Consider the following 19,459-nt stretch of genomic DNA (forward strand, 5'->3'; position numbering starts at 1 on the left):
ACGTCTGGTTGAGTCAAGTTTCTAAACAGGACGGAGAAGACTGATTTTCAATTGCTGCCGTTGTCCATTATAAGTTTTGATTACTGGTTCTAACAGTAGTTAGCAGTTAGCAGTAGAACGCCTAACCCCTAAAACTATATATAACTGTCATAAATCAGGATCAGTTTTTGATAAACACGGTCTGAAAACAACATATCAATTTAGGCTGACAGTTTTACAGTATGTAAGAACACAAGATGAAACGGGTCAAAACAAAGATCCGACCACGCCCAATGGCGACACACTAAACTAGTTGAATTTCAATTAACAATAAAATTGAATCATAAATCGGACAAAAGGCCACACGCAATCCACTGAGACAAGAGGGCCAGCTGGTGACGTTTGTTATGATCGCTTACGATCGATTGATCGCCGGTGGTCCAAGAAAATTAAGTCAAGATAGCAACAGCAATAACAACAACAACAACGGGTCAGACTATGCTTAGAAGAAATTGAATTATCATTGCGGCATAAGGAAAGTGATCGTAGTCGGGTTGTATATTCGTTTTCTTTGAGTTTTAACAACGATGGGATCATTGGCAACAACACCTCGACAGCGCCACACCAACAGAGCGGCGGTCCAGACCAGACCAGACCAGACCCGACCAGAAGACCATGTGTGTGGCATACTTTAAACTGTCACATAAACTTGAACGCTGATTAGCACAACAAAGTCGGGAGGATTACAGATCTGGGGGTTTCATTTGGTTTTCGTTTCTATAAATCAAAGAGCCGAAACTTTTTTCCATTGTTTACACTTTTGTGTGTCACTGATATTTGGTGGCATTAACTCATTTGATTTAAGTATAGTAGCATCCCATACGTTTGTTATGACAACATATTTGTCGATGATCCAAAAACGTGTGAGGTCCATAGAATAAGAGAGAATGAAATAAAGACCACCCAATCGGGTGGAGAAAGCTGTTTTCAAGATTTCAAAAATTCTTTTTAAGTTTTGCTTAATTTTGTAAATTGCATAAAAATTTCAAGAACTCGAAAAAATTTCACTTATTTTCAAAAAGGCCAAGAGCCGATCCCCTTAAGACTGGTAATAGGGCTCTCTTCACCACAGCAACTTGAATTGAATTCACCATGGCTCTGGCTTTTCTCTCTCTCTCTCTCTGTCTCTTCACTGCCGACTCTCCCCTACTTCAAATGCGTTTTTCGAATTTCGAATGCGTTTTAGCTCTGTGGCTTTGGTTTCCCCAACTTTCAAAGCGATCTGTTTGGTACACTTTTCACTAGCGGCTCACTCGCTGGAGACAAGAAGCAGTGTGGTCATAAAAGTCAATCCGCCAAAACGGCAGCTTTTGTCTGCAAATAGTGTTTTTAGTTACTTATTTACGAGACAAGCAACAATTGAGTTTTTCCAACGTTGCAAACATCGAATGGAAAAAACAATTAAAAATTGGCAGAGCTCCTGTTAATGGCTTACTTGAGCCAGCAGTGACGTTAGCTTGTCCAGACCGGGGCCAGTGGCCAGTAAATGATGTCATTTGCTTCTAGTAGGTTGACAGCCAAAGCATTTGACAGCTCTCAGTGAGACATTTATGGCCCCAACTTGCGCGACGTATAGAAATAAAGTTGTAAAATTGCCTCCATCAATCCATTTATGATATTTAGAGTTTGAGCAGCAACTTTCGCCACAAATTGAAGACCAACTTTGAGCTTGGGTTAAGCTGTCCAGCTTAACCTTTTAGCTCTACTTGCGCTCTGTGCTCTGCGCTCTGAGCTCTACTGCGCGTGCCAAAAGGCAACAAACGAGCTTTTTACGAGACAACAACACAGCATGCATCCCCCATGGACTCATGATGCTCAATCCTATTCCATAGAGTTGAATGTTGAACTTGGGCTCACAGATTTATAACAAAGATATTGGTGGGGCGAAAAAACCACAAAAAAAAAGGAAAAAAAAAACAGGCCGACATGCTGCGTCGTCGAGTACGTCTCTACGTCTAGGTCTCTGCGGCGTTGCTGCATCATGGCTTTGAGCTATTAGAGTTCAGGCAAACCTAGTCAGGATAGGGACCAACAACGCCGACACAGAAAAAGACCGAAGAGAGACCGGGACCATCCATTAGCCATAGTAACTGCTACGTTATTTCTTCACTGCCCCCCCCCCCCCGTCTTCTTTCTAGACGCTTTTTTTGCATGACGACCGGACCGCATCTAACAAATCGTTCTGTAATTTGATAGCTTAGAAGTTTATGACTTTGGCCTGGCAGATTTTAATGGGAGATCTTATGCTGCGGTCCCAAAAAAAAAACAAAAAAACTAACACATTTAAAGTAGAAGAGACGACTATTGAACACCCTACATTCGATTGTCTACTTTAAATCCATCAACCAATATAAATATATTATAAGTAATCACACATATTTAACTAACTGCAAATTGAATTTCGTCATAATTGTATTTGTATTTAAATCTCTTATAAGCGATTTCTCTATGGTTGAGAGAAGGGCATTTTAATATCGTAGTGGAGTAATCAACTCTTTTTAGGCCCGGAAAAACTTGCTGCCAAATCGCACAAAATATGCTAAAAGGTTTTGCTAGATCAATTTAGAGATTTTTTGTTTAGATAAGTCGCTCCCCCTCCTGTTTATTGGCCAACCAGCCAAAACATGTTACTTAATCTCAAATGGCGCTGACGCTGCGAACGGTATCGACAGGCTCAACATATGTTTCCACTCATATCTGATGCAAAGAGCCAACGGCAATGACAAAGCAGCCAAACGAAAATCAGAAAGAAGCACATAAAAAAGGAAGCAATCGGTTCGACCTAAACATACGCTGTACACAAAAATATTGGTCTCAAAAGGACTCTCCAAACTAAATAGAGAAACATAATTTAAAATTGATATAAGCACATTTTAGTTACCCAGTAATATTCCCACTTCTTACAGGGTATACAGATGAAAAATCCATTTCCATCTTTAACTCAGGTGCAGTGTCCAAGAAAGTGACACATGTACATGAAAGACGGGTTATGGAAGGTGGAAATGATTGTGTACTTTATGACTGAATGAAATTGACATAAAAGGCCAAGCCCATTTTGTGGGCGTGTACGTTCTAATGTCTTTGATTAATGAGCAGGGCCAGAATAGACTGGACCAAATATGCTAAACTCAAAGACAAAGCTAAGAGGGGGAAGTACTTTCAGTTTGCAGTTCGATTCCAATCGTTCGATCGCTCGTCATGGCGTCATGTCATTGAGAAAAAGAAATCGCAAGTTTAATTAAATAAAAATTAAACAGATCTTGTTGTTGTTGTCTACCAACTTCTCATTCCATTCCGCAGGCCAGTCGCAACTTCTTCTCCTTGCGTGTCAACCGAACATCATGCGTAGCTCACCTGCGTTCCCCTCCTCCTCCTCCTCGTAAGCCCCATCTCCTCTTGCTGTACTCCCAATCCTCTAGATCTCTTTTAAATGTTACATGTTACACCAATTTCAGTCTGGAAATCCTTGTCTAGTCTTAATATGATTTAGTAGCCGCTTGCATGGCTTGACAAGTGTCCATTTGAATACTCATTGGCTCAACAAGCAGGCTGGAGCCAGACTCCCCCTTCCTTGATGACGAACCCACCCCACCCCACACACCAGTCCCTCTCACGTTGATTTGTGTGTAATTTAATGAAATTTACATAATATTTTGTTTTTAATGAGGCCTAAGGTGATGTTTAAATGCTTTGACTTGGCTTAGTCAGTCGCATAGTCGGCTCTAGACGGTAGTTGCTAGTCGTCGTTTGGTTAGTTAGTCAATTGCTGGCTTAGTCTGGTTAGTCTAGGCGCCAGTTGGTTGGTTGTGGTACCAGTTTTCTTTCTTTTTGTCCATATTTTCCATATTTGTTGGACTTTAAATCGCGACCTGCCGCAAAAAGAAAAAGCAGGAACCGAATTCTTAAATTGTCTGACAAATTGGTTGCAACTTAATTAAAGGGCGATAACTTTTTGCCTTCATTCTTTCTTTTTTGGGTTATTTCTTTAGCTAATTAAATGCTATCAGTAGCTGGCATATATTTCATGACTCTTTCAGTTTCATTCCCATACTCGATCTGCAGCTACTTGCGAGTGGCAAAGCGTGTCTTCATCTTGGGTTTCGCAGGGCTCCTATCACAAAAAAAAGTGAAGGAAAAAAGTGCCAAACACCTTTGCAAATTGCACGCTCACTGATAACTCGCAACGCCTTTTGGAGTCGCCGTTAATAAGCTGAGATTATTTATGTTTATTAACCCTTAACATGTTTACATTTTGTAAAACGAGACTCTTAATGTGAACTTTATCATTCGCATTCACTACACCCCATACCCCAGGCCCATCCTCTTTATCGCCATCAACCCAAAGAGGTTTGTAATTGTACACCCAATGAGGAGTATCAAAAAATGAAGTTTTTGGCATGAAAATTTTTAAAAAAAGATAACCTTATATTTTAAAAACATTTGCGTTTGTATTAAAGCCACGAAAAATTTTACTTTAATGCAGCGCATTTAAAAGTTTCATATGCCCCAAACATTTTGGAAATAAGTGGCAATCGTTGTGGTTGTTGGGTTTTGCCTGTCATTCTCTAACCCAGCCCAATCACATTCAATCCAAACCAATCTCATTGATTTGATGGCGCTCCTCTGAGCCTTTTTAATGACTCTGGTCAATAAGGGGAGGGGACCATGGCGCCCATTGCCTCTACTCTCCCCTTTCTTGCAGTGTTTCTTTTGCTCTATGACGTTTTGAAACGTTGGCTTAATGTATTTTTACATGATCATATGCGTTTATCTTTTGTCTCTGGCGGTTATCGGCCAGTTTGCTTTTGCCTTTGGCACTCATTTAATAAGTTTGTTCTGGCTAAGAGATTACATGAACCTGCAGTGTTTCTTTTTCTTTTACGGGACTTCCAATCGCAATCATATTTTTTTTTTTTGTTTTTTTGCTCTGTGTTCCAGTTCTTGGCAATGATCCGCAGGTTCTTTTTGCATACATTTGTGTACAGAAGAAGAACTCAGGTATGTATAACCCGGCGTATTTTTATTTTTATTTAATTTTTTTCAATGTGATAACTGTCGCCCTTTTTTGAGTTGGGTCGGCGGATTGGGAGAGGGAGAGAGAGCGTGAGTTGAAAACTGGCCAAGTTCGTGTTTTTCGTTTAACAATATTTTCAGCTCAAAGTGTCCAAGTCCAACGTCGTCGTAGTCGGTTCGAGTATCGTGTGACATATCGAGTGTGAAATGTCAATTTGAATTTATTGATAACGTTGCTACGGACATCGTTCGTGCGTTCATTTTTCTTTCCTTTACTTTCATTTTGGTCGTCATCTTCATCTTCATCTAAACAGCCTTACCCAATTATAGGTGCATAAATTTCAAAAGCCAAGTGCTTTGGTGGATATTTATGAAACGTTGATTTGCAATCAGCTCCACTCGCTTTGCTATAAAAGTGTCCTACTGCCCAGACTTCTCATCATCATCATTGGATTCCTTTAGACTGCAAATTGTTATTTATAACGGGTAGCAGCAGCAGCAGCGCTACCAAAGGATCCTACACAATATTCATTTAATTTTGATATTCTCATGTGGAAGAGGAGGAAGAGAGGAGCATCTAATCAATTTCGCTGCTATGTCTAAATCAATGATTAAGAATGTCCAACACAATGTGGCGAAATCTCTTTGGGTCTGTCGCCCTTTTTGCATATTGTATGTATTGACAACAATTCGATTCGAATCGATTCGAATGCGACGACAGGAAACATCTTGTAAAACTAGCAAAAAGAACATGTTGTGAACATGAAAGGGCTCTGGCCCAGGCCTAAAGATCTTTCTGTCTCTGTTCTGTTCCTGCCTGTGGGTATGGGTATGGGGGATATGGCTTGGCTTATCGCAGAACCAACCCAACAATGAGAGCAACAGCAACAACAACATTGTAATGGACAGGGCAAAAACCACACGCGCGACGACGGCGACGGATACAACGATGGAGATGAGAAAGAGGATCGATCTGCGCCTGCTCTCCTCCACTTTCGACACGCTCCGATAAATAAAAACGGCGCTGCGGCCCAGGCGACAATGAAACGTCTATTTTCGCCCCAGCCAAAAAGGACAGAAGAGCGGACATACATACATTTCGATCGAGGGCTGGGCTAATGTACACACTTACACACACACACAAACACACACAACACATGAATGTGTTGCAATTGTCACGCCAAGTGAAGTTACAAATTTATGAATGCCAAAAAGGCTGAGACTGAGGCTGAGGCTGAGGCTGGGCGTCTTGTGGCACGCGGTTGGGCTGGCGGCTGGCAGAGCATAAAAACCCATAAATATGTTAAAAGTCAAAGTCAAAAGTGTTGCGCTACCCTGGTCCCAAAGAAGTTCATTACATGTTTTTCTTTATTTTTGTCTTCGTTGTGTAACCAACTTTCTCATTAAGCTCAAAAGAGTTCAAATAGCTTTAAATTGCGAGTCTGGCTCGGATAAGGACAAAGAACTTTGATCTCTAATTCGAATCCCGTAACATCCGCCGCCACCCCACGTTACCAACAACTAAATAGGCAATTTAAATAAGATGATCGGCTGGGCTCCATGGAGGCCATGGAACGAGCCGAAATCCAATTGTAATTAAATGGCAATATACAACGGACAACTTTTACCCGGCTCTAAGCATTCAGACAATATACGCACAGATCCACTGAGATCTCGAGATGCGGCTTCAGCGGCCTTCTCCAGTCCAGTCTTCTCTTCTTCCTCATCAATAGCGATTGCTCGATCGCTCGCCCGATCGTTCGTTCCAATGATTTATTGAATTTAAATCACTTGTATTGGCAACAATCCCGCTGTGAATTTGTGACATTTTTGTAAACGAAAAATGTCAGTTACTATTTTTTATTGGCCCGAAGAAAATGCAGGGCCAGCGCGCATCAGTATCAGGATTATATTGATTTTGCTGCTGCTGCTGCTGCTGATGATGGTGCAACGTAAGTGTTACGGTACATGGGGGCCATAAAGCTGCGTTAAACTACTGTAAAATATAGTTCAAATCTCATTTAAAGCAATAAATACCGGGTCGATGCCATTAAATGAAAACCAAAAACGAAAAAACCAATGTATAAAACATAATAAAAGCGAGACTAGGTTAAGCATCTCTTCTCTTGCCACTAATAAAGTTATTAACTACCATAAAGTTAACTCAAGTCTCCCTTGTTAAAACTCAATAAAAATTCAAAATATATAACACACAAACGAGACGAAGAGATGAGGATAAAATCAATAAATGCATATAAATGCCAGTGAGATACACCTCATTCATGTATATAGAGTACCTGATGACATGTTCGTTCATTAATTAGAAAGCGTTTCTGTTTTTGTCCATTTTCATACCCTGTACTTTAGAAATGAAGAGTATATTACAGCGAGGTAATAATAAGTGTAGCCAACATGTAATCAACTGAATTATGTATTATTACAAGTCCTCAATATCTACTGAAAAATTCTACAGTTCTTCGAGAACTAAAACTGATTAAAAATTCTCTTATTTATTCCTTTAAACTTGTTGTAAATTGACTACAGGGTTTATAAAAGTCGATGCATTAATTTGATTTAACATATTTTTGGTCTATTCCTAATTAGAAATATAAACAAAAACGACTTCATTAGAAAACTATAACACGCTTGTTAATGTCATGTCCAGCACAATGCGGGCAACTCCACAGCTCCAACTTAATGATCAACCTCATCCTAGGTAATAGGCCGTCCATTGGCCATTGGGGCCTTGGGGCCCTTTGTTTGTTAGAGTTTTAATTATTTTAGGTTTATCATAAAGTTCTTTGTTGCTTGTTTGATTTTTTAATGCCAAGCTCATTATCAAAGACTGACATTCCAACAACACACAATGCAAGTGACGTCTTGTATGTTGATCTATGGCGGTTATAAATCTCTTGGAAAAAAAATCAACTATATTTTATATGACAAGCAAATCACTTTGGCTAAATGAAAACACCTTTTGCCCTACTCCAACTCCAACTTTAACTTCAATCCCACTCCCATTTTCATCTTCTCTCTGGGGCAATTGAATTCAATTGGCTTCGGCGCCAAAATCACGACTTTTCAAACGATAATCAATTTTTATGATCAATCTCACTTGTCATATTTGCCTGTATCTGCTCTATGTGTGGCTAGAAAATTGGCAAATTAGTGTGGAAAATTGCTGAAAGAGTTTTCCTAGTTATGGTATGTCCCATTTCATAGGCAATTTATTCTTTTTTTTTTAAGTTTAAATATGGTGCTTTCTCATTTACCGCCTTAAAATGTAAATTGGTTAATTAAATTCCTAGTTATTATTATTTTTTGATCAGATTTTTATCTGCAACCTTATCACAACGTCGGCATCTGTCTTCCTTCTGTGGCGACAAACTGAAAAATTTCCCTTAAGCATACGAAATGCGTTTAATTAATTGTATTTTCTCTGTTCCAACGAAACTTAAAAAACGCTAAGAAGATGCTAAAGAAAACTTGTAACCCTAATGACTTGCTTTGACACTTTACCTTTGTCTTTGTGTTGAAAACCCTTTTCTTCTTTTCGTTTTTTGTTTTTCTGTTCAGATCTCATAAATTCAACGGCAATTATGTCAGTTTATTTGGAGCAAAGCGTCTCTTAATTTATCGATCGATAATAGAGCCCCAAAAAAAAGAGAGGCAGCATATGGGCAGTTCACAATTAGATGCTGATTTTGGTATGTAAACAGCAGGTGTTAACAAAGCATAAGCCACAAATACTAGCAACGGCAACAACGACAACAATTTCTTCATAATGTTTTATTAATAATGCATATATACAATATATTTTGTAAAGTTGTTTAAAACTGGATCTCAGCATGACTTTGATGCGACTATATCTTGGGTAGAGAGATTTTCGAGACTTACTTTTAAATAACTTTGGTTTAATAAATGTTTTAGAAACCTCACAAACATTTATAAGGAAATATATTTTATATTCGTAAATTCTTAATATTTCCCCTTGCGATTCGTTTGTTTTATGGTATGACATTTACCACCCAGGCATTTGTCAACGCTGGCGCCAAGTGGATCCCCCAATTGCTCAAGAGAAGAGCCATGAGTTATTTGCAATCTAATTAAGTTGTTTTAAATGAAATCTGACTTGCGAACAAAATGTCATATTTATATGTATATTTGCAGCGATTAAATGGGATTCTGATTCTGACTCTCCCCTCTCACATATGTATTTGTGGATGTGTTTTTCAACTTATATACCCGCGATTCCTGACTTATCGTGGACATTGCGTTGTCCGGTGGCGTCCTTCACACTTTGGTTAACTCATAAATTATCCTCATAATGAGCGGAGCCACAACAGGCGCCGCCAGCATCAGTTTTAGCTTCAACTGTAGTTCCAACTGCAACTCCGATTCGAATTGCATTTAAAATACATTTAAAAAAAAGTTGCGCCATTTATCATTTTGGTTTATTTATGGCTAGATGATCTTATGGTAGAGATCTCACTCTCCCTCTCTTTGTCGCTCGATGAATAATTGCTACCATCGACGCGGCGGAATGTTATCAGCACCATAATTAAATAACGCCAGGAGGTGTCAGGAGTACCACGATCACACCACATCCTTTTACTCGCCCCTTCTTCAAATGTCTGTTATTGTACTCAACAATCATGTTTCCTTAATTTACCATGATCTGGCATATTTTCACTCTCTCAACTTATGTTTCGAAAAGTCATGGAAGTCAAAACACAAAATTCAATTACAGTTCAACGAGAATAATCGATCAATTGAAAAGAAATGTTTATAAGCAAAAAAATAAAACAAAAAATAAGAATGAGATCTCACCTGATCTCAGATCTCTCTGTGTATTAAGAAGAAATAAAACGCAAAAACGAGAAGATCGAGAAGAGCGAGCCAAGTTCCAATTAAACGTCACGCTAAATGAAGCGTAAAATTGCCCGTTGCTGCTGGTCTTGAATGTGGTTTACAGACGGAGAGAGAGAGAGAGAGAGGAATAGGAATGTACGATCTCCGATCAGCGATCGATGATCCCGAGTCGAGGGGAGCGCGATAGGACGGGAAAATGTGACAGTGTAATAAAAAATCAATTTCACAATAAATATCTCGCGCTAAAGAAGAAGGAATGAGAGACAGAAGAACCTGTACCTGTATACAACATATCTTATCACAGTCAAGCATCGCCTGAAACCTCAAAGTGGTACTTACTTATAGACGGGGATCGGATGAAGGAGGAGGAGGAGAAGGAGGATTGATCTGAAAATGAAAAGTGTGGTAGCCCAACTGTCAACGATTGATGTAGCAGCCCTTTATCATTATCACATCTGGACTTAGGGCAGGAGCAGGTACGAGCAGAGAGTGAGACAAATGCCTAAGCAGCGTGTCAGAGCGTCAGAAAGTCTGGCCCAGATCCCAAATCTGGTATCCTCGATCACCTGTGGCATGTTACTGGTGCGTTCCTGTGTGTGTGTGTGTGTGTGTGTGTGTGCCTGTTATCTTAAAAACCTTGTTGTCGTCTTAATTATTGCGTTAATGAGTTTTCAGTTTGCACTGCTTCTCTCTGTATCCAGTTAACCAGTTTGCAACAGCATTTCGTGCTATTATCAATCAATCGAAAGACGATCGCCGATCGATGGTCGATCGATGGACTGTTGCAGGAATATACTATGTATATGTATACTGTATGCTCTGCAGATCAACGATAAGCGTTAAGAGACTGACTACCAGGCCACAATATCTTTGTTTGTTGTTAATACATAGTGTGAGTGCTATCGCCATCCATTGATATTTATTAAGAAGCTTCCGATAAGCAATCTTCCTTGGTTTTTTTTTTTTGAATGCCGATCTTAAACACCGACAGGATATGAGAAACAAATCAACTACGAATACACATATTTTTTTTATCAATATGCATGATTTACAATGAGAACAATTTGAAACTTGTTCTTCTGCACCCCCTAAATCCCGATGAAATCCCACATTTAATTAGCATGTATCAAACAATTCAATAACTCAACACAACAATAGATCAATAAACAACTATAACAACAATAACGGGGTGTGTTTAGATCTATGGTACATAGACATGATCTGCTCATTGGGGGCGATCCATTTCATTGCCTCTGCCAGGTTGAATTCATTTTTGATTAATTGTGGGAGCGAAGATTTCCCACTGTGAAAAAGGGGTTTTTCTTTTCTTTTTTTTTCAAGCATTTAGAAAAGAAGTTAAGAAGGGAGATGGAGAGACGAAATTGTGGTTACTGAGGCGTACAGTTCAAAAAATTAATGATTTGTTGATTTATGAATTGAAACGGGAACGGGAACGGCAACAGGAACGGAGGTCAAGTCAAGTGTACAACAATGATAAACGAATCACACGCTGTGGGGTCTGAGTTAAAAAATTAACTTTGGTATCATCGAAAGTACACTACAAAAAGATAGAATTTGTTCGAAAAGATTCCAAGATGTTTTCAATTTTCTAGATACCATTTCAAAGTTGTCGCTTCAGATGGCAGATCACTTTATAGAGTCATCATCATCAGATGACATTTTGTTAGTAAAGACATTCAGAAGCAATTTGCAGTAAAAACTTCATCCACATCTTTAGAAAACAATAGGGATGCATCAAGTGCAGCTTTTGACTTCCACTTTACGACCAGGTCGCATTTATTTATTTTTTTCTTTCTACCTTTTTTAGGTGCAGCTTCCATAGGCCATAAGTGAATGACGCCTTTCCGCAGGTTACATTCTTATGCAAATCAATGGATCAAACAATAGAGAATAGATGTAAAGGAGTAGCAGCAGCCGCCGTATGATCAGTTGATCGCTCTACATTTTGTTACGCATCATCAAATGTCTTGGATTGTTAGTAGCTTATTGTTTGGCCGACTTTATGAAGCGCCAATTTATGACTCTTTGGTTCGGAAAGAGAAGAGAAAAGTTTAAGTTGTTAGCTACCATTAAAGTAGCCAAAACATTTTAAACAACATCGGGTGAAATGTTAATTTTTGGTACAGCTCAATTTGTTTTCACTTTTCGGACAGAGAACATCAGCTATAACAACAGCAGCAGCAACAGCAGCGACATAATTGCAACAACTTAAGAAATCACAACAAATAAACTCAAACTGAAGATTCAAGGCATTCAAATTGATTACATACAACCAGGATGGGTCCTGTCTGGTGTCTACAGTCAGCAGTCTGAGTCTGGGGTCTTCCGATAAACATGACTTGGCGTTAAAGTCGCTGCTGCTGCCGCTTGTTTTTATTGTTTAGCTCGTTATCAAGTCAAAATAATCAGGAGGCGCAACAGCACTAACAATTGTCATTGTTAAGGGCGAGGCGATGCGAAGCCATGTGTTGCGCGAGGCATACAGGAGCCAAGTTCAATATACACACACACACACACACACACACACACCCAGAGAAATTGTGCCCCATCATTGCCATTGGGGGGCTATAAAAATGAAGCTCCTCATCATCACCCAACAGAAGCAGCAGCAGCAGCAGCAGCCGCCCCAAACAATGCAACATGATTCGCGAATTATAAACACAAGTCTTGAGAAGAGTAGATCGGTATAAGCATCTATAACTATAAAATAGCTGACTGGCAAATACTCTAACTAAAATTTTTTAAATCTCAAAAAAAAAAGGCATATATTCTTGCTGAAATAGTACGAAAAAAAGATATTAGCCATAAATTTAACGAATTATGCGCAGTCAAAGAAAATCTTTAGTTGTTTGATCTTTTATACTCTTACAGGCTGAAAGCATGACCATGATTTTCGTATATTTCTAGAGCAATATAATCGCAAAAGATGTTTGCAAAATTAAGCAGCAGTAGCAGCAGCAACTGTTGCTGATGTCGGGTGACTGCAACGACAGTAATTGTGGCAAGTGATGATGCCCCTGCTCGGCCCCTTGTATGCCTTGTGCCCTCTTCTGTGTGGTGGTAAACAAACAGCTCTTCTAGACATACAGAAGCCAAAACGTGTCGTCCTTTGAGTCACTTCACTTGAGCGACTTCTTCAGCCAGAGTCTTTTTCCTCTTAGCTCTTAACTTTTGGCTTGTTGTTGTCATCTTTTTTTTTTTTTTGCTCTCTCTGCACGTGGTGCTGGTGGTTCTTCCGCCGTCTTCGTTTTTAATTAAACAATGTATAAAAAAAAAGAAAGAAAGAAAGAAAAAAACGTAGCCTCCTGTCGTTTGTCGGTGTGAAGTGCAGGAGCAACACTAGCAACAACATTCCCTTTTCTTCTTATTTTCGAGCTTCTTCAAGCTTGTGTGAGTTATGAGTTGCGCAATCACGACTTCTTGTCTTTGCTTCTTACTTTTCTTGTTTTATTTTTTTATTTTCGGTCCCTTTTTTTTTTAATTCGGGGGCAGTGAGGCTTGATTAAGTTTTAGAACAAATGAATTAAAAACGTGCGCCAGGATCATGTCTCTCTGACCATTTTTCTGAGGTGTGAAATAATTTGTGATTCATCTCTGTGTGTGTACCTGCCAAACCAAAATTAAAATCCAAAGAAAAAATAAACGACAGCTGTTATATATATACATATATATATATATGTTACCTCTTATTTTCGGATCTTGAGAAGTTTTATGACCATTGAAAATTCCAAAGGGACAGCTGCCGTTTGCTGCTGCTTGGAAACTTCTGAATTTTTATTTTTTTGTAGTTACATACATATGTACATAAAAATGAGAAGATGCGACATCACTCATAAAGCCTCACAAAAATTAAAAAAAAAAAAAAACGGATCTCTTCTTAAAGATAACATATTTATTTTGTAATTCATTTAAATGAACAAATCAGAGAGTGGCACTTGAACCAAGGAAGATTGTTGTGATGTGATTATGTCAAAATTATTAAAACAGTCTCAAGTCAGTCGAGTTCGTCGAGTGAGTCTACATGGCATTTCACAATTCATCTGCCTTGGATTTTGATCGACACTGATCTGAGATAAGGCCAAGTTAAATAACCGAAAAATACATACAAAAAAAATATATATATGAAAATATACATAAAATCCCAAGCCAGACAAGTGCATTTGCATCAATAGAGTGGCAAAGAAGAGAGAGGGGGTGGGGGGAGGGAGAATCGTGTGAAATAGCTTTCCCAAACTGCTTAAGAAATAGGTGCTCAATGAATTTGTTGAAAAAATATGAAAATATTTGAAAAGACTTTAGAGAAAAGTTTCAAAGAGTAAGAAAGACATTTAAAGCAGAGGGACACCACCTTTATGCTTTGACAAGGCTGACAACAATACCATTAGGAATTAGACAAAAGGCAGCAGCACCACAACGACAATTGACAACAACAGACTTAGCAGACTTTGATGATCATCATCGCTAGCATCATCAATGTGTCTTGTTAGGCTGGTGTGAACCTTTAGGCCTTGCCATTCTCAAACTGAATCACTGGCTAGATAGCTGGCTAGCTAAGCTGATGACAAAAAACAGTCTACCGAATGAAAGAAAACAAATTCTCTTTAGGTGTGTTGCTCTTGGCAACACACACAAAGCTCTCTTAGATTATTAGATCGGTGGTTGTGAGCATTTCCTAGAACGTAGCCAACACGATGACCACGTTTCCCCAACGCATCCGGCCGATGGCATGAACTTTACACGTCTTGCCACATGTAATATGCAAACTAGACGAGTTGAGTCGAGTTGCGAGGCGATGACTGTACACAGATAAGCAACAGCAGGCAGAACGTGTACAAATTGCAGACACTGTAAGGGGATTTATGACGACGATGCTGCGAAATGCAAAATCCTTCTTTCTTTGGAGGGGTACACAGGTAACTTAACAGGTAGCCCACAATGGATACCTAGGTGAAAAGTGTCACAGCTGTCATTTTGGAAATGGATTAAATAAAACTAAGATTGAAATTTAAGCAAAACCATTAAACACCTACCTGTATACATATTTCTACCTGTTCTGACTTAAAAATTTTTGCATATAAACCGTAGGATTTTCATCATTGGCATACATTCATCTCGCAATCTTTCAAGTGTTAACATCTCAACCGGATAAACTAGAAGTTTAGCATCAAATTCAAAATGTTGCAAAATACTGCCTTCTATAAGCACGCTCTCGAGGCCCAGCACAAAGTGTTGCCGACCAGTGAACCAAACTATATAGACAATTTGCACGTGATATTTTTCGAGCAGATCTTTGAAAGAATTGACTATCTGAGCGATCAGGTGCGCATGGCACGAGCCTATCCCCAGTTTCTGCCTCAGATACTGAAAATCTGGGAGAAACGTCTGCATTATCGCATCGTAGGACCAAACACCGCCTTTCTGGGTCTTCTGGATATTGAGGACTATGTCTTCTTCATGGATCACATGGTGGATCGCTTTACGGAATTGCATGTCCACGACGATGGCATTGGATCATTTGCCGAGTTCTATGACTACATCACACATCTGTGTGACATCAATATTACACGACTTCCGAAGGTGGACACTTGCATATTGGCTGGCAATCCGGATACAATGGTGGACGAAGATGTCCGTGACTTGACCGTGATGTTGCCGAATCTTAAGAGACTTACCACTTGCATGAATCTATCTGGTGCCTATATGCGTGGCTTTAGGAAGCTTGAAGAGTTGGTCTTCAAGTCGATGTATCATTCGCTGCCCCTGGATAGCCGTTGGATTCAGGACATTTGCCTGGGAATGTCTCAGTTAAAGGTTCTCGACATTACCGACTCCTTTGATAGTGGTGTGCGTCTTCATGACATCAAATTGCCGCAACTAGAAGTCCTGCGCATCAATCTAAGCAGCGTGGAAACCATTGTATCACAGGTGCTCCAGTTGCCAAAGCTACGCAAATTGGCTATAAGATTTGATGACTCACGACAACTTCATGCCGATCAAGAGACCATCTTCCAGCAGATCGTTGTGGCCAAAAGTGAATCCATCACTCGAATTGCTCTCAACAACGAGGTAGTCCAATTGCCATCGCGCTGGCAACAATCCTTGCTCTTGGAGTTGCCGAAATTGCGAGCCCTCATTTGCGAAAATTGGTATCACAATGATTTCTTCCTGGATCGTCAGCATATACCATGCGCCCAAATGGAGATACTTAGTTTCAGCGGCTGGGAAATTGTTCGGGAATATCAATTGCTTGAATTAGTGGCCGAATGCTCACAGCTCCAGCAATTGGCATTGAATTCGTATCACAGCAGTATGGATAAGTTAAATAAACTGGTCAGCATTCGGAGGCAAGAGAAGAATCCAAAGCCCTTGCAAGTTTTCAGTGACACGATGTGGACGCATCTCACACCACAGGAATATCAATTCTGGCGCAACAACAAGTACGTCCAAGTTACCTGCGATGGCACCGACTATGACTATCAAGAGGATGGCTTTGAGTTTGACTTTGAATAGCTAAAGAATTTAAAGAAGAAAACGAAGGAGAGAATTGTATATACACCTAAGCAATTTGTATTTTCTAACGTAATTGTTGTAAATATTTAAAAATAAATATCAAGCACTTTCAAAATCATCCAAGTAAATGCAGTCTTTTCTTGCTTTTCACAACCGTTTCCCATTTTTCCTTGTTATTATTTATATACATTGCAGCGCTTTAGGGTCTCTGGCAAAATGGAAAAATCAACACACTTTATGGCCCAGCCAGGTAACCGAGAATCAGTAATGGAGTTGGTTACCCTCTTCACGTACGCACACACACACACACAAGTGCCATGACCTCCACTCACTTGGCCAGTTAATTTTGGCTAGGCATAAATTATTTGATTTGATTGAGTCGGAAAATGAGTTCGCAAATGGCCCAAAGCGTTTGAATGCCAACTTTGAAAACTAACGTTGCTGCCAGGGTTGGAATTGGTCAAGAGTTGCAAAATTTCTAAGCAATATTCATTCACTCGAATAAGAGAAATACATTTTAACAATGTTTTTGTTGGAGATAATGTCTCGAGGAGTCTATAGGTTGTTTAGTACCCATCCCTGGTTGGACATGCACATGCATCTGGCTAGTTATATGCAAAGAAAATTAAGCAATTTTGAATAATGTTGAGCCACAAAATGGTTTACATAAGATTTTGTTTTTTTTTTCACTAAAAGAAAACCGAATTTTTATGGCTTTCGTTTTCCATTAAACGTAAGTAGGGGAGAACTGGTGGAAAGCCAGTCACCAGCCAACTTGCCTTGTCTCCTGATTTAAGTTATTGGCCGGCACGGGTGACAAGTCAACACAAAGTCAACGTTCCAATATTTTGGGTGGACTAATTTGTATGCCTCGATTAATACAGACAGAGAAAGAGAGAGAGATTAAAATGCAAACGAAGTCAGTCGAAAGGCAAGCGGAATGCGTCCGATGACAGTTTGAAGTATTGAAAATTTAAAAATAATGGACTCTTAATTTATAGCCATCAGAGATCGATAGGTTGCCATTTACCCCCATACCACCAAATGCTATGCCAGATCTAGATCTCTCTCTCTCCATCTAGATCTAAAATAGATCAAAATCGGGGCATATTTATTGCTTTTTCATTAATCGACTAATTGCAGGTTGTAAAACAGCAGAGAGAAGAGAGAAAAGAGAGAGAGCCTATGAGAGCCCAAAACTAATGTGGCCCAATTAAAGGGACCAGCCTATAACTGTGCATTTTGCCTAATTTCTCAATTAATTTTATTTAACCTGAAACTCGCTCGACGATAATTCGTCATGGTAAATGTGTAACGAAATGTGAACCAATTCGTTCAGAGCCATAACTATATGGATTTGCGGAGCGGCAAGCTACAAACTACAAAATCAAATCAAATTAAATGAAATCGAATGCTCTGAGATGATGATTTTAGCATAATTAAATTAAACATAAAAGGTTCAAAGGTTGCGTTAAGTTAAGTGGAAACGGAATGGTAAAAAAAAAAACACTCTTTTAAAAACTTTAGTCCATAAATAGTGCGATAAGATGTTGCGGCTCGTTTGAAATGGTTTTTTTCACGGATTTATTGAGACGATCTTCTACTTTTCTCGATGATGAGCTGGGAACACAGTTTCAAGAAAGCAGCAGCAAGAAAATTGTGATTGATTTCGACTACCTCAAAAATTTTGATCAAGTTCTTCGCCTAAGTCTTTTGTTCTCTCTGCTAGTGCCCCGTCTAATGTCTTCATTAGCAGCCACGCGGCCGATAAGTTGGTAAGCTCTTTTTAATAACCACCGTCAACTATTTATACCTTTAATTAATAGAGTGTAGAGCAATTTAAATGCAAATCTGGGCTGCTTCTGAGTGCTTTGGATCGTTAACAGGAAGGGGGTAAAAGAAAAGAAATTCAATTTAAAGCAATCTCTTTAAAGTTTTTAGTTTGATTTTGCTGCAGTCGCCGCCTTTGTTCAAATGTAGTTATTAAATTTGACAGTTTTTCAGTTTGAGAGGCTTTTGAAGTTTTGTCGGCGTGCAGCAGGAAGAGAAACAACAAGGCAAACGTATTTCAATTAGCATTTTGATGGGTCTACGAACAAATGAGGCACCCATCGTATCAGCAACACTAACAATTTGATAGGCCCATTGATAGCACTTCATAAAGCAGCAGCATCTACCGTTCGATTGGTTCGATTAAATCATTATTGGACTTTTGAAATGTCACGCGATTTTCGAAAGAGGAAATAAACTGGACTCCAACTGAGTCGAGCTTTGACAGTATTTGCGAATAATTAAATGTTTATTCCAACGAGAGTCGAGAAAATTAATAGACCAATTGATAGACCATTTATCAGTGAGAAATTATGGCCAAGTAATCAAGGATGCAGCTTGTCCAAAAGTGTTTGATGACCATAAAGCTAATGAAAAGTCCAAAACTAGACATCGTTTTGGTTTTCGTTTTTTTTTTTTTTTTTTCATTTTTGCATTACACAAAAAAGTATTAAGTTACCTTAACGATTTGTCAACGTTTAGTTAAGGTAACCGATGGAGACGATAGAAGTAAGGTATGGACTGAAGAGGGATTGTTGTTGACACATGCAACGATCCAAGGCAAATCAACGCAGCAGACCACCTGCAAAGCTTTTCATGAAATGGAGTGTTGAAATCAACAACAACAACAACAACAGTAACAAGATGACTTGACAACAAGACAAACCTTTGATTAAAGCAACTTGTATTCAATTCAATCTAAAACGTCCAACAAATCACTAATCTTCAAAGAAAAAAATTAAAAATCTATGCACAAATGCGTTCGTTTTGAGAGGGAGGTTTTATAAAGTGGGCTTATCAAGATGATTTTAAGTAAAGATGGCCATACTTTAAGAGCAGCTCTCGCTTACACACACACACTTAGATGCATACATACAATACAATATATATTGTATTTGAAATCTGAGCCAAGTCTTCTCATGGTGCCACATTTTATAGCTGGAAGGCACGTGTA

At 39.1% G+C, this 19,459-nt stretch overlaps 1 protein-coding gene across 1 annotated transcript; it reads left to right on the top strand.

Annotated features, from left to right (window-relative positions):
• The first annotated feature begins 14,953 nt into the window (after positions 1 to 14,953).
• Positions 14,954 to 16,583, top strand: LOC6647553. Its single transcript, XM_002070002.3, has one exon. The coding sequence runs from the start codon at positions 15,121 to 15,123 to the stop codon at positions 16,453 to 16,455; it is 1,335 nt and encodes a 444-aa protein (XP_002070038.1). The 5' UTR covers positions 14,954 to 15,120; the 3' UTR covers positions 16,456 to 16,583.
• The last annotated feature ends 2,876 nt before the right edge of the window (positions 16,584 to 19,459 follow it).

The sequence above is a fragment of the Drosophila willistoni genome, chromosome 3R, assembly GCF_018902025.1.
Source record: "Drosophila willistoni isolate 14030-0811.24 chromosome 3R, UCI_dwil_1.1, whole genome shotgun sequence".
NCBI lineage: Eukaryota > Metazoa > Arthropoda > Insecta > Diptera > Drosophilidae > Drosophila > Drosophila willistoni.